General features: G+C 43.0%; 1 protein-coding gene across 5 annotated transcripts in view; it reads right to left on the bottom strand.

Moving 5' to 3' along the window:
- Window positions 1–14842, bottom strand: part of TRAK2 (trafficking kinesin protein 2) — a 38631-nt gene that overhangs the window by 23613 nt on the left and 176 nt on the right. For 4 of the 5 annotated variants that reach the window (XM_075608636.1, XM_075608638.1, XM_075608640.1 and 1 more), the window contains exons 2-3: window positions 2075–2394; window positions 1106–1300 (exon numbers count right to left, since the gene is read on the bottom strand). In XM_075608636.1, coding sequence (XP_075464751.1) covers window positions 1106–1300; window positions 2075–2129 — 250 coding nt within the window. In that variant the 5' untranslated portion in view covers window positions 2130–2394. Of the gene's footprint in view, window positions 1–1105; window positions 1301–2074; window positions 2395–13593; window positions 13677–14842 lie in introns of all 5 variants that reach the window. The other variant, XM_075608637.1, reaches the window with a different exon arrangement.

Genomic DNA, 14842 nt, shown 5'->3' with positions numbered 1-14842 from the left:
TCTCCTTTCTGTAGCTTGCTCTCTCCTCGCCGTAGACTTTCGAGCATAATACACATGCAGGAATCGATCTCAGGACCTTCCATTTGCTAGACCAATTCTTTACCTGCTACACCACACCATTGGTGTGATGTCACAGACTCTATAAATATACTTAACCTCTGCAGCACAGGGCAGTGGACTGCACTATGTACAATATGTTAAGTATGCTTTTAGAGCCTGTGACATCACACAATCACTTTGGCTTGGAGGTATAGAATTGGTAACAGCATATGAAAGGTCCTCGGTTCGATTCCTGTATGATATGGTATAATTTATAGAGAGGAGAGAAATGCAGATGCCGATAAGTCCTCGCGATGTCATGGAGACGTGCGTGTGCTGTCATTCAAATGACGTCGCGTTGCCATGGCGACGCGTCACAGCAGCCTTCAGAATCACTGTAAGTTCTGTTGCAGGGGCCTCACGCGATCTGCCTCTGCAACCGCCCGTGTCCCCCCCAAACAAATCTTCCGCACCCCACTTTGCTCACTGCTGGTGTAGGGTGTGTGTCATGTGACCCTGCCCTCGAAAGTCTACGAAAGTGCCGGGATGCAGCCTCATGAAGCAGGGAGAGCTGCAGAGAGGAGAGAGCTGCAGAGAGGAGAGAGCTGCAGATGCCGGTAAGTCATCGCGGGACTAAATATTATAACGCGATCTCATTCTGTGGACCCAGAGGACCGTGTTATAACAGGGTTCAGCTGTATAAGTTAAAAAAAAAATTTTTATAACCTTGAAGATGTGCTAGATCGGCATATGTTACGCCCGGGCAGATAGTATTTACTATTCAATAAGATACCAGCAAGTCCAACTAATTTGAATGGGTCGCAATTGCCAATATTTACTAAACAGTCGTGGTCTTCTGCCGTAGCACTGCTTACTGAATAATGCCAGTAGTGCCTAAAATTATTATGGGTGGCACTCATGCCTCAGTGTAAAATCTACTGACACAAATAATTTTTGAACACTGCAATATAGATGCAGTATCTTGGTCATACATAAATTAAAAACCCTAATAGACACATTTATTAAAGACATTTTTATAACAGTTTTACACTAGTCAGCGCCTTACTCATGTAACGGAAGGTCTCCTCGGCAAGGACAGGCGAGAGAGTGCTGAGGCCATTGTTTTGGTGCGTTGGGGACTGGATCCAGTCTTGGTTGTCATAGAGATACAGGGAGTCCACTCGTAGCTTGTACTGGGGCAGCTGGTCTTCTAGCAGGTTGACCAGTTCCACCTCAGGGACATCCTCACTGGGATACACATCTACAGGGAGCATGAATAGTTCAAAGCGGATTAAGGAAAAATATACTATACCCTGTGGCAAAATGGTCTATTGAACTTTGGAAACTGTAAAATTAATAAATATATGCATATCAATTTATTTTCCAACAATAAGAACGTCCGTATCACAGCTAGGAAGAAAGGACAGGGATAGATATGATGGAAATGTTCAAAAACATCAAAAAGGTATCAACAAAGTACAGAAGGGAAGCATATTTCAGCGAAAGGGAAGTACTAGAACAAGAGGCCATGCGCTGAAACTGGCGGGTGGGATGCTCAGTAGAGATTGGAAGAACTTTGTTATTGAAATGGTGATTCATGGAATAGCCTCCCAACAGCCATGGAGCCTAATACAAGACAGGAGTTCAAAAATGCTTTGGGCAGACAAGTCTATTCATAGTATGAAAGAAAAACAAAGATCTAATAGAGTCTGAGGTTTTACAAAAGGCCAAATGGTTCTTATCTGTCGTCAATTTCTGTGTTTCTGTGGCATTAAACTCTCTGTTTAATTCCAGCATTAACTAATAATGTTCTGTATGGTCACTTTCATCTCCCTGCATCCTAGTTTACCAATCTAATTGTAACATCAGAGGATTCTCAAGTAACAGGCTACACAGAACCTGCAGTATAGGGAAAAGCTGCCTGCCCTGTATCTATTTTTCTCAGCTGGGAGCCTCCTTTACAAGACTTTGGTGAGGAATGGGACATTCCCTGCATAATTTCTTAAAGTCAAAGCAGCAATGACTCCAGACTCACCGTGGCTGACTGCAGAGTCTCTGTGGTTGCTATTCATGAGTTTATCTTCAAGCATCAGGTAGTTGGTGATTGAGCCTTGATTTCAGCATCAACCCTGTTGCTTGGGTCCTGAATTACTGGTTTGCTTTATGGTCCGGAGAGGGCAGACTGGGAGCATCTCCCTTGTTACTTCACTGGCCTCCCATTTGTTTGACCAATGTGTTGCAGGTGTTGCTGCATCGGAAACACTTGTCCCCACGTGTTGATGTTCGGTGCTCAGGGCATTCCAGGATCATGACAAGAGCTTTCTTTTCTTTTAAAAATAGTTTGCTACATGTCACCTGGAAGGAAATGCAATGGTTAACATTTGGGAATTTAAGAACTGCTGCCCCGTTCAAGAGCAATGGAGGAGAAATAAGGAACACCTGCTGCTAGGCAGTGTTAAAGACAATCTGTGCAATGCTGACATCTAGTGGTAAAAAAAAAATCTAACTAGAAACGACAGACTGAGATAGAGAGAGAGAGAGAGAGAGAGAGATAGAGAGAGATAGCAAGAGAGAGAGATAGAGAGAGAGATAGAGATATAGAGAGAGATAGGCTGTGTTTATAGTGACAGTGACGTTGCTTCAAAACAATTGTATTGATGCCGTTGCGTGCGCTTATAGTGGATACGACGGCGCTACCAAAATCCTTGTAGTCACTACAATTTGATTTTGCAGAGACGGTCTCCACTTGTAGCCAGCGACGTCTCCAAACCAGATTACAACTTTCGCAGTGGCAACAGATGACGTAATCGGTCACGTTGCCGTCACTATAAGCGCGGCGATCGACAGACAAGTATAAACAGGGTTTTTTTTTGTTTTTTTTTAAACGCTTCAAAATATCGTTTGCGAACCATAATCGTAACCGTGTCAATTATTTACAGGCACCAGAAATAGTTTTATAATGCCAAGAGAAACTTGTTTAGCTTTTTAACTATTAGTCATTTCTCCACATCTGACAATTTGTCAGTGTTATAAAAATACCTGGCTTTAAAAGGGCCATAGCACAAAAATAAAAAATTTAATTTAAAAAAAAATAAAAAAATAAAAAAAAGGGGGGGGGGAGGGTTTACCACACACCTCAGATTTTCCCATTTTTATTCCATGTTGTATCCACAGACAACAAAAGCAAAGTTGAAGAGCAAATCTACTTCCACCTAAATGTAGCAGGGTACCCTCCCTTGCCCCCTCCCTGAGAGTGGTCCCGTCGCGTGAGAGGGTTTAGTGGAGTGTTGTAGGGCCGGCCATAGTAAGGGACTTGTCCCTTTAGTATACCGACGATTCAGCGGAGCAGACGGAACCGCAGCGGAGGATTCCCCAGGCCTGGCGGAAACACTCGCGCTGTGTTACCGGACGTAAGGCGAGAAGGGGATTGTGTTGGAGGCCCTGCATCGTGGGACCACGCTTGCCGCATGTCTACAAATCCCCTGGTGTACTCGCGTAGCCAGGAACGTACCCCCACACGGGGAAGGTAGCACTGCCCTCACATATATCTGGGTGGGACTGTTTGGACGGATCATTGGGTTTTAGGCGCCCAGGGCATGATACATAAAGCTTGGCCCCCTGCAGATGCACTTACCAGAACTCCCTCCTACTGTCTCTGTACGTTCTCCCTACCTAACAATTAGACTGTAAGCTCCTCGGGGCAGGGACTCCTCTACCTTAATGTTACTTTTATGTCTGAAGCACTTATTCCCATGATCTGTTATTTATATTATCTGTTATTTATTTGATTACCATGTGTATTACTACTGTGAAGATGTACATTAATGGCGCTATATAAATAAAGACATACAATACAGTACTTTGGGGAACGGTTATTGTGATTGTGTATACTGTATTGCGGAGACTGTGGGATCACAGTAAATAGGTTGTATATACTTTGTTGTGATTGTGGTTATTGGAGGTATACCGGTTCCCGTGAGGGGCTATTCCGCCAACGCAGGGATCCTCACAGGTGGAGGCGCTGCACCAGCCACCCGAGGCTTAGGCCTCTTGTGAGCCTAACAGATAGCACCATAACACCTGTCACACGAATATCTCCCCGAGGAGGAGGGAAGGGGTGTTACATAAAAAATGCGTTAACAATATTAATTATTATTTTTCAAAAACCCTCACTTCAGAGAATAAAAATAAACAAAATTGTAAAAACAATATTTTTTTTTTTAAATCTTTAAATTCATTTAAAATTTTAACAAAAGATTTTCAGGTGGATTTCCTAGTATTAAGGAGTGCCAAACTATGATAATCTGGTTTATTTTAACACAGAGAAAATGGAAGCTGGATACACCATAATGATTCTATAATATACACAACGCTTAGAACTGCTGTGCAGAAAAATTCCAAGTTGGGATCATTTATAAAAATCTTCAATGTTGATCATTTTCAAAATGATGTTGTATGCAATCTGTAAATATATCACGACATCTATCAAGAACCCCCACTTTGTGAGCATTGTATGCCCCGCCGGGGGCGTAGGGCTTACAGCAGCCGTTCCGAAACAAATTTAACATTTGGTGTAATTTTAATTGAACCAGGAGTCCCCACCAGAGATCATCCGTGGTCCCCTGATGTCCGTGGACCCACCCTGGGTACAGAAATATTTGCCGGTTTTTGTGCCAGTTTTGACACACACAAAAACTACAAACATGGTCGCCAGATTACCAACATGCCAGCGGGGTCAAAAAAAATAAATAAGCTTTTCTATTAGCTGCCGAGTCAAGCCCTGGCCCCGCCACCATTTTGTGTCCAGCAGTCCCATTCGGGCCAGAGCAGGGGAATAGGTGGAGTTCCCGGACGTCGCAAGACAACAGGGCAGCTCTGGGGGACCGTCCCGTTCAGGCAAGTTTAAAAAACACATCAGCATGGCATGCCACTTTAAACAAAGGTATCACCACCTGCATCAAATCTACACTTCTTCAGCACAACACAAGTGCTTCTTGAACTCTGTATTAGTGTCTTCTGTGTCAATTCCATTATAAATGGACAGAATACTGAGCACATTAGGTGCTAGAAAGTGCCAGCAGGTCCATGACATTATTAGCAAGTGATAATTGGGCAGGGGAAGGTGAAATCGATGCTAAAATATTTCATTCATTTAGTAGGGCCATAACTCCCAGGCCTGTACCTACCAAGTTAATGAACAATCTAGATTAAGATTTAATAAAGCCAGAGTTAGAGGTTAAGTACACATAAATCATTGCCGTGCCTAGATTTATTCTAGTTTGTAATTCATCGGGTTTTGATTAAAACATTTCTAATTTTAGATCTCATTGTGTGACCAGTGTCTACTTTGTATGGGAAGTATTGGCAGCGATGTATATTTTTTGTGCTTTTATGCAAGGAATTATGTTGTTTTTTGCAGCTAACCTCACAAAACACTGATTTCTAAGAATGCACAAGGCTTACAACATGACAACTCCAGGTAGCACCACAATGCAAAAGCATACAGAAGCCAATTAAAAGGTGCATTCCCATGTAACCGAACTAAAATCCTTTTGTAAACAATGTAAACACCAATTAGACTCCCCAAGGTAATTAAACTGTGCTAAAAAAAAAAAAAAAAAAAAAAAGAAGGTTTGACCTATTTTGTTTCTCTGGAAATTAATTGCAAATTTTTATTTTATTATTGCTGCTGCATTTGGGGGGTGGTGGTGGTGGGGAGTTCTTTACTCTTAGCCCATCTCCCCCTTATCAGAAAGCCAATAAAGATAAGTGCAGGGCGGGGGGGGGGGGGGGTTAAGTGTGCTTTAGTAAATAAGAGATAAATAGGTTTAGTTGTTTTGCCATTAACCTGACTTTTGCAGATGGCACCACCTTGCACTACATATTTAGTGTTAATTTCAGCTCCAGGGGTGTGAGGTAGCAGGGTGTTCGCTGCTTTAAAAGGTGCAATAATCAATCCCACAGTCACCCGGCTCAATTTATTAAAGGCCTCTAATGGCGAAAGGTTTGCCAACCAAGTTTTGCATTTTCCCATATCCCAACCCTGTCCTTACCAGAGAGCCAATAAAAGTTACGGGCACGTGGGGAGGGGGGCTCTGGCACCTGCTGATCACACAGTGACATCACACAGGAGGGGCCGCCAGAGGGAAATCAAACCCCTCCCAAGCCCAACTTCAAAATAATACATAAAAATGAAGTCTAGGTGTCAAATTTGGCAACAAAAAAAAAATACAAAAGTATCAATTACCCAAATAGGACCCCTTAAAGCTGCAGTTCAGTCTTTTTTTTTTTTTAATTTATTTTTTTACTTCAATAGTTTTGTGTGTGCAATCTCTAATTACCTAAAGAACTGTATAGCTGCAGGTCAATTCGTTCTCCATGTATTGATAGGTGAAATTTGGTGACATAATTAGAGCTGGCATATGTTTTTATTTGCTTCTGTCAGTCAGTGGAAGCTCATGAATATTCATGAGCACTCCTGCACTGACATGTGCTAGAGGGAGGGCAGGGCTTACAAAGGGATGTGCCAGGGCTTGTGACAGGACATGAAGGGGCAGTGCCTTAGCAAATGGCTGTTAAAATAGAATACAAGAAAATTGGTCTTTCAAAGTTGTTGTTTTTTAAAACAGAAAATGCTAAAAGTATTTTTTCTTACTACAGAACTGATTTATTAAAAAAAACACACATGCAGGATATTGACTTAACTGCAGCTTTAAACATGTCACTGGAATTAACTCACTTTGGTCCTGGGAAGGATTGCCCCTAAACACAAACATTTAAAGTGAAAATTCTCACTATTGTCCAGTCATTTTGGCCCTTTAGTAGCACTGTACCTTTTGAACTTGTAATACTTAAGTAACCTTAAAGGGAGTGAAATATCTACAAATAGAGGTGTGTGTGTGTGTGTGTGGCATTGCTTTGCAAAGCGCTGGCGGCTGCTCTGACATGGAGTTAAAACTTTCAATGGCAGGGATCAATTTATGACGTGAGAAAAGATTGGAAAACAATTTTTAAAAATATATATAAAATGTATATATACATGAGGATTGAGCTGTTTGAGTCTTTGGATAAAGTAGACTTCTCTATTAACCACATGGTGTGGATTCATCCTTGTGTGTTCTCTTGAAAAATCTGGTCCCTTGGCAGTCTCGCTACAGCAGCTGCTGTGACAGCTTTGAGACTAGTGGAAACTAGAACATTAATAGCCTAGATAAAGCATGCAAGAGAGGCGTGTGCCTCGCCCATGTAAAAGAGGCCTATTGACTCTTCCTTTATCCTTTTGTAACCCCCCTGTAAGTGCAGCTAAGGGCCGTTCTATACTGTGGGAGTGCGCGTGCTGCATGCTTTTCGTGTGTATGCTGTGAGTGAAGGTACTGTGTGTATATGTGTATGTGTGTGTGTAGAGATTGTGAGTTATGTATCAAATAATATTTTTTAAATAAAAAAATGTTGCAATAAAATGTTTTATTTATCTTTGACACACACACACACACACACACACACACACACACACACACACACACACACACACACACACACACACTACAGCGCCGGTAGTGGCGCAAAATCATACATTTCTTCATCTTCTCCCTCGTCGGTCTGCTCCAAGTTCCCTGCCGTGCACGGCGCCATTATAGAAAGGCTGACTGACGTCAGCCAACTATAAATGCCGCGCAGCAAGCGCGGGCACTATACAACGGGCCTAACACACATATACTGCCCTCTGGCTGCAATAGGAAACTACAACCCCCAGCTTGCTGTGCTGCACAGGAGGATGTGACTTGTGATGGACAGGGCCTCAGCCAAAGAGATTGGATTCTGGAGAGGCGGGAGAGAGGAGATTTATTTACTTAGGTTATTTATAAAAATGTTTTACCAGGAAGTAATACATTGAGAGACCTCTCATTTTCAAGTATGTCCTGGGCATAGAGTTATGATGACAAATACATGGTTACAAATACATAGTTGCATTAAGTGAACAGGATTAAACATTATATACAAGACATTGAATGCACAATTAAAGATAATATATATTATAGGCGTAAGTAACAGACCAGATTAAAATGTGAGACAGTTTTAGTTTTGAAAGAACTTAGACTGGTGGCAGCTGTGAGTCTCCGGTAGATTGTTCCAGTTTTGGGGTGCACGGTAAGTGAAGAAGTAGCGGACGGATACTTTGCAGAACTTTGGGACCATCAATCTGAAACTCACCAGCCCTTTATCCCCTGAACCCAATTATCCAACTCTATCTGTCCATGAAATGTCTGTGAATTGACTGTAAAACTTCTGTTCTTTTAATGTAACCATGTATTGTTATAACTATGTTCCCAGGACATAATTGAAAACGAGAGGTAACTCTCAATGTATCACTTCCTGGTAAAACATTAAAAAAACCAACATGAACAGTCTTTTGGAGTCAGATCTCAGATAAATGCTGCATGTGGTAGGGGTGAGGAGCTTGTTCAGATAGACAGGTAGCTTGCCCAGAAAGTATTTGAAGGCAAGACAGGAGAGATAAACTTTGCGCCTAGACTCAAGTGATGACCAATCTAGTTCTTTGAGCATTTTGCAATGATGTGTGTTGTTGCATTGGAGGACAAAACAGCATATTGAATTGTAGAGGGTATCAAGTTTACCAAGGTAAGTTTGGCGTGCCATGCCATATACTATGTCCCCATAGTCGATACTTGGCATTAGCATCTGCTGTGCGATGCACTTTCTGACCAGCAGACTCAGGGAGGATTTGTTCCTATATAGTACACCTAGTTTGGCATAGGTTTTGGATGTCAGGGTATCAAATGTGCAACCCAAATATTAAATGGGAGTCTAACCATATGCCCAGATATTTGAAACTAGTAACAGGGGCTAGGAGGAGATCGCAAAGAGTCCCTGGAAGAACACACTGGGGAGTGCTGGAGAACTGCAGTCTGCCTCCCTTTGTCTGACCTACCTGTGGGTTAAGGCAGCGGTGCGCAAACTGGGGGGGGGGGGGGGGCACGGGCAGTTGCAGAGGTCCCGCGCTCTTCCTCAAAGCATTTAAATGATATGCCGGGGGACTGGGCGAGGCCTCTACAATCTCTACTTACCGAGGTTCAGTCGGCTTCTGGACGCATGACCATGTCAAAGCGGCGTCAAACGACACCGCAGGGTCATGTGACGTCACAGGTGTCACGGTAACACGACGCCAAATGATGCTGCGGGTCACGTGACGTCACATGACCCCCCCAGCGTCATTTGACGCCGCTCGAGGTAAGGAAGGCGGGCGCAGCATAAAAAGTTTGAGCGCCCCTGGGTTAAGGTATAGAGAAGGAGGACTCAGGTCCCAACCTCAGCAGTAGGTGTTAGTCTGAGGATAACTAGAGGGGTTACACTTCCAACCATGCTTCATGAATGTTCATTAACAAACACTCAGCAATCAAAAAATGTACACTTTATATGTCTGCCTTTAAGATGTTTCATTTATCTCCATCATTAACGCTCACATTGAAATGTGACCCATGGAGACCAAAAAAAAAAAAAAATTCTAATTTTTGGTGCATTGGTTTAACAACTAATTTATGGGAGAGATTTACTACAAAGTTGTATATTTAATTTCTCGAAGTCAATAGTGCAATGAAAATATTTTCTGATCTATGACAGTGGTTTTAAAAATACTTTTTATAGTAACGCCAGATAGAAACATAGAAATTGATGGCAGATAAAAACCACATAGTTTGCCTATTTTCCCATCTAGAATATAGATATTATACTGAGAGCCAACATTATACAAAGCCAAGAGAACATCCTCTGGGCCCTGCTCCCCTGCCACCACTTCCTGTAATTATATCTTAGTCATACATGTCACAGCCGTGTAGATTTAGGAATGCACATTGCAGCCAAAAGGGGTTAATTAGGAATTCTAAGACACCGGATGTTACTCCACCGTTACTGCACTTCATATTAAAAAAGAAGAAAATCACGCGAGTCTTGTTAAAGAGGAAACAGATCCAGGCCCTAATGACAACCAAAGCTTCCTATATGCTGCAGTGATATGCTCGGAGTAGGCCTAGGAATTACACACGGCTGTAGTGAAACGGAACACGGTATTAAAGCTTACTCAGACTGACAGCTTATTTCCTATATAAATGCTCCACTGCCAAGCTTGCAGCCCAGGGGTTCCCGAATGCTTTGTCCAGCTGCACGTGTGCCAGTCTACTCCTTTCTATGCCGCCTCTGGCTCTGCAAGTGGCATGGAGGATTATCCCGTTCAATTCCTTTTAATTACTTTAGTTTTATAAGGAGCTTGTCACTGTGGATTAAAGTCTTTACAGCCTAAAACATTTAAGCAGGCCGGCAGCCAAAAGAAAACATTGCAAATGCCTCTTTTTATTTTAAACATCAGAAAAACAAACAAACACAATCAAGGTCATGGTAAGGGATACATTCTTAGAATGAGAGTACCGTGTCATCAACTGCGAGTGTGATAATGATGTGTCATTGAATGACTGTCCCTTGAAGGGCACTACATACATATGGATTTGATTTGCACTCCTTCACTGCAATGCATTGCTCCATGCTCTCAGCATTGGACTGGAACAGCAATACACAAAACTGGCTATGGTCACCAAAGTGTGACAGCCATAAATCGTTTAACAGCCTTTAACATGTTTTAATAGTTATCACACTTATTAACTTTAGTAAATAAAACAGCTACTCTAAGTAGATTAAAGCATGCATTCTAAGGCCTTTTCTGAAAACCATAGGAATACCCTTAGAATTGTACATATATGGGAGTTTTTCACATATTTGCAGATGTTATGGGAAGACGTCTATTTGGTGCCCCGAGAAGCTCATGAAGAGAAGACGGACACATTTTGAAGAAAAGGTAACAAAAACAAAGACATTTTGTACTGACCAAGACCAATGACGACTAGATTCAACCAATACAATAACAAATTGAGAAGCCGAGTGGAGAGATATACCGATTTTGATATCCAACATTATATTGTGTGGCAGTGCAATCCACACTGAAAGTAGGGATAACAGTGGGGATTTTATCTCTAGTTGCTTTAGAATGGCTTACAATGCATTGAAAAACAATTTAAACAGTAATAAGGGCTACTAAACATTGGCTTGGAAAGTAACGTCTCTTGAATCACTAAACTGTAAAAACAATGACAGGATTACAGCATGTCACATGAGAATTACCTCACCCCAACTCAATGCAAATTTACCAAGCAAGGGTGAGATATATTTATTTTTAATTTTTTTCCTCATGAGTCAAGAATCTGTTTGGGCAAAAGTATTGTAATTTGTTTCTCTCGTTTGAGCCTTTAGCCCAGTGGTTCTCAACCATTTTTTTAGCAGCGGTACCCCTGGAGGATTTGTAAAATGTCACTCACCGCTTCTAGCACACAAGTACCCCACTCTCCCTCACACTTAAACCAAAGTCAGCTGCGCAGCATGTCCGTCTTGCGCAGAAACTGCGATTCGCTTCTACTGTGTTCCAGGCCCAAAGAGGACAGACAGATCGTGGCCTCTATCTACGGAACGCGATATGAACACTGAGCAGCTAGCAGTGTCTCCCTCCCAGGGCTGCGGCACCCATAGCAGAGGACCGTGGCACCCTAATTAAGAAACACTCCTATCGGCATTGCAATTATTTTCTCAAGTATCTGTTTTCTAGGAAACAAACTTCTGCAAAGCCAAATAACACATTTCAGATCAGTCGATTTCAATACTTATTATAATATGTTATGTTCCCCAGGGGTTATTTCTGAGTTTACCCGGTCTATTTTTAGCTCCGGGGACTCCCTGGTTCCCAAGATACTAGTCTGTGAAGGTACCTGTGCGTATGTATGTATGTACTGTATGTATGTATGTATGTACTGTATGTATGTATGTAGCGCCATTAATGTACATAGTGCCTCACAGCAGTAATTACAGGCCTACCGGCCCGTGGGTCCCGCAAGATTTGGCAGCCTTATTGTTCCCCAGGAGGGAGCATTAAACCCAATACCTTCACTGATAAGTATCTCGGAAACCACAGGGTCCCTAGAGCCGAAAATAGAGCAGTTTGGCTTCAAAAAGGACCCCCCAGATTCAATAAATTTAAATTGATGCTTTAAAGTCTCCTGGCCTCAAAGCTGGCGTTATAATATAGAGCAAAAAAAGCATACATTTTATTTATCAAAGCAAACATTTCCTTTCAACACCGAGATATTTTTGGGGGTAAATCTGGTGCAATGTTTTTGCCCCAATTTTGCAGGCCCACGTTATGGGGGTTATGCATTTTACTCAACTTTGGAACAATCCAATAGGATGGTGAAATGTTCCTTGCTCAGTGCACTGTAGATATCGCAGTCCTCTGCTAGGACTTCAAGACATCGCTATGTAACAAACCATCACGAGATAAGACTGAGCCAAATTCATGTCAGAATCTTTCTGGAGACCGATACTTGAAACACTGATGTTTTTTCAGTCCTACTCACATTGTTCTTCTCTAACACACACACACACACACACACACACACACACACACACACGGTTGTGCAAACTGGGAGGTGTGAGATTTTTCTGGGGGGGACAGGCGGTTGCACAGGCCCCGCTCTTCCCCAAGGCATTATAATTAAATGGAGGGGGATTGCGAGGCTTCTGCAGTCTCAACTTAACGTGATTCAGCCAGCGTCTGGAAGCGTCTCCATGGCAATGTGGTGGGGTCATGCGGCGACGTCACACGACGAGTCAAATGACGCTGCAGGTCACATGACCCCCGACTGTCATTTGATGCCGCACTAAGGGGTGGGGGTCGCGAGCACTGGGGGACAAGGCAGGGGGCCGCAGTTGCAAAAGTTTGCGCATCCCTGGTATAAGGCACGGCACCCCAAACTCACCTTAGCAAACTTGATACCCTCTACAACTCAATATGCCACTTTATCCTCCAATGTAGCTACAACACACATCACTGTGAAATGCTTAAAGAACTAGATTGGTCATCACTCAAGTCTAGGCGCAAAGTTAATCTTTCCTGTCTTGCCTTCAAATACTTTCTGGCCAAGCTACCAATCTATCTGAACAAGCTCCTCACCCCTACCACATACAGCACTGTTCAACGGAGATCTGACTCCAAAAGACTGTTCATGGTCCAAAGGCTCAACAAAGAAGCGGGCCTCATCTTACCGTGCACCTCACAACTGGAACTATCTATTGGAGACTCTCACAGCCGCCACCAGTCTAAGTTCTTTCAAAACTAAATCCATCACACATTTTAATCTGGTCTGTAACTGTTACATACGCATTTAACATATCTTTAATTGTGCATGCAATGTCTTGTACAGTATATAATGTATACTAACCCTGTTCACTTAATGTAACCATGTATTTGTAACCATATATTTGCCATCATAACTCTATGCCCAGGTCATACGTGAAAACATGAGGTAACTCTTAATGTATTACTTCCTGGTAAAACACACACACAAATAAAACGGAAATAGCCATGTTAGTCCAGTTACGATAATGCAGAATAAATGAGTTCTTCAGTATTAGGTGATACATTTTTTTATTTGGACTAACCATTTATGTTATAGGACAAGTTTTCGAGAGTTCTCCTCACTGCTTCGGGTACGCAGCAATACTGGTTTACAAAGTAGTCAATGCTAAAACAGAGGTTTAGAAGGCAGAAAAAAAACAAAACAAAAAAAACAAACAGATTTAGATAAGGGTGGGTGGGAAAGGGATGTCTGTAGACATCTGTAGGGTAATAAAACAGTGACAAGTAACAGCATGGAGGGAGAAGGGGCTGCTGTGGGAAACACACACACACACACACACAATGCATTGACCTTCTTAAACATTAGTGACTTACAACCTTTTGTCGCAGATGTCAAATTCCTTGGGCTAAAATAACTGAAATGCGGTATTGGACAATAAAAAGAATCCGCTTTTTGTTAAAAATGTAAGATGCAATCACAGCCCATGACACATCGCTGCTGTTAAAAAATGGAAGAAACTCGCTAGGACAGAAAACAGGTACAGTATCATTGCTTTTTAACCCCCCTGTTGCCAAAAATGCCTGCACCAAGGTGTAGAACAATATAACACCCTGCGCGATGTAGTAAAGCAACACTCAGGGTGACAGAACGACGTGCAGCAGATATGTCAACTCTAAGGCCAGGTCCATAGTGCCTTCGCCCATGCGGAGCCGTGCACGGCCGAGACCCGCTTGAAGCGGTAGTGGTTATCGGCCACGGTACGCGCGCCGTCCATGGGCGTGTCTAAGGGCGAGCCACATTGGGCGAACCGCTCACGTGACCGGCCTGTCATGCCAAGAAATCAGTTTGAATTGATTTCTTGCGCAATGCATGCCCCCTCCCGCTCCCGCACGCCACATGGACGCGAACACTAAGGCAGTCTGTTCGCTCCGTGTGCGGACGCGCCCACACGGTCTGCAGTACCATGGCCCCAGCCTTAGGAGCGACATCTGTAGGATTTGGGGTTTCTGGATGCCCATCCCCCAAAAGAAAATTAATATTTTAACAATTACGCTCCCAGTGGGAGGGGGGCGCGAAATGCAACGGCGTGCCATGGAATGCGTGGCTGTCCCCTCCTCCTGGCAGCAGGAGGGTTAATGGAACAGTGCTAGTATTTTCATGATAGCAATCAGTGAGACTTCACTGAAGCGCATGAGACGGCTGCAGATCACGGACACTGAGCCACATGCCGGGACACAGGCGGAGAGGTGACGGGGCTGCTTGGCAGTGATAACCCCCTTTCCTTCAGTCCCCTCTATTGCCTCAGTGAGGGGGGGGATACACGTCAAACA

The sequence above is a fragment of the Ascaphus truei genome, chromosome 7, assembly GCF_040206685.1.
Source record: "Ascaphus truei isolate aAscTru1 chromosome 7, aAscTru1.hap1, whole genome shotgun sequence".
Lineage (NCBI taxonomy): Eukaryota > Metazoa > Chordata > Amphibia > Anura > Ascaphidae > Ascaphus > Ascaphus truei.
The sequence above is the reverse complement of the archived record's forward strand: the minus strand, read 5'-3'. Positions and strand labels throughout refer to the sequence as shown.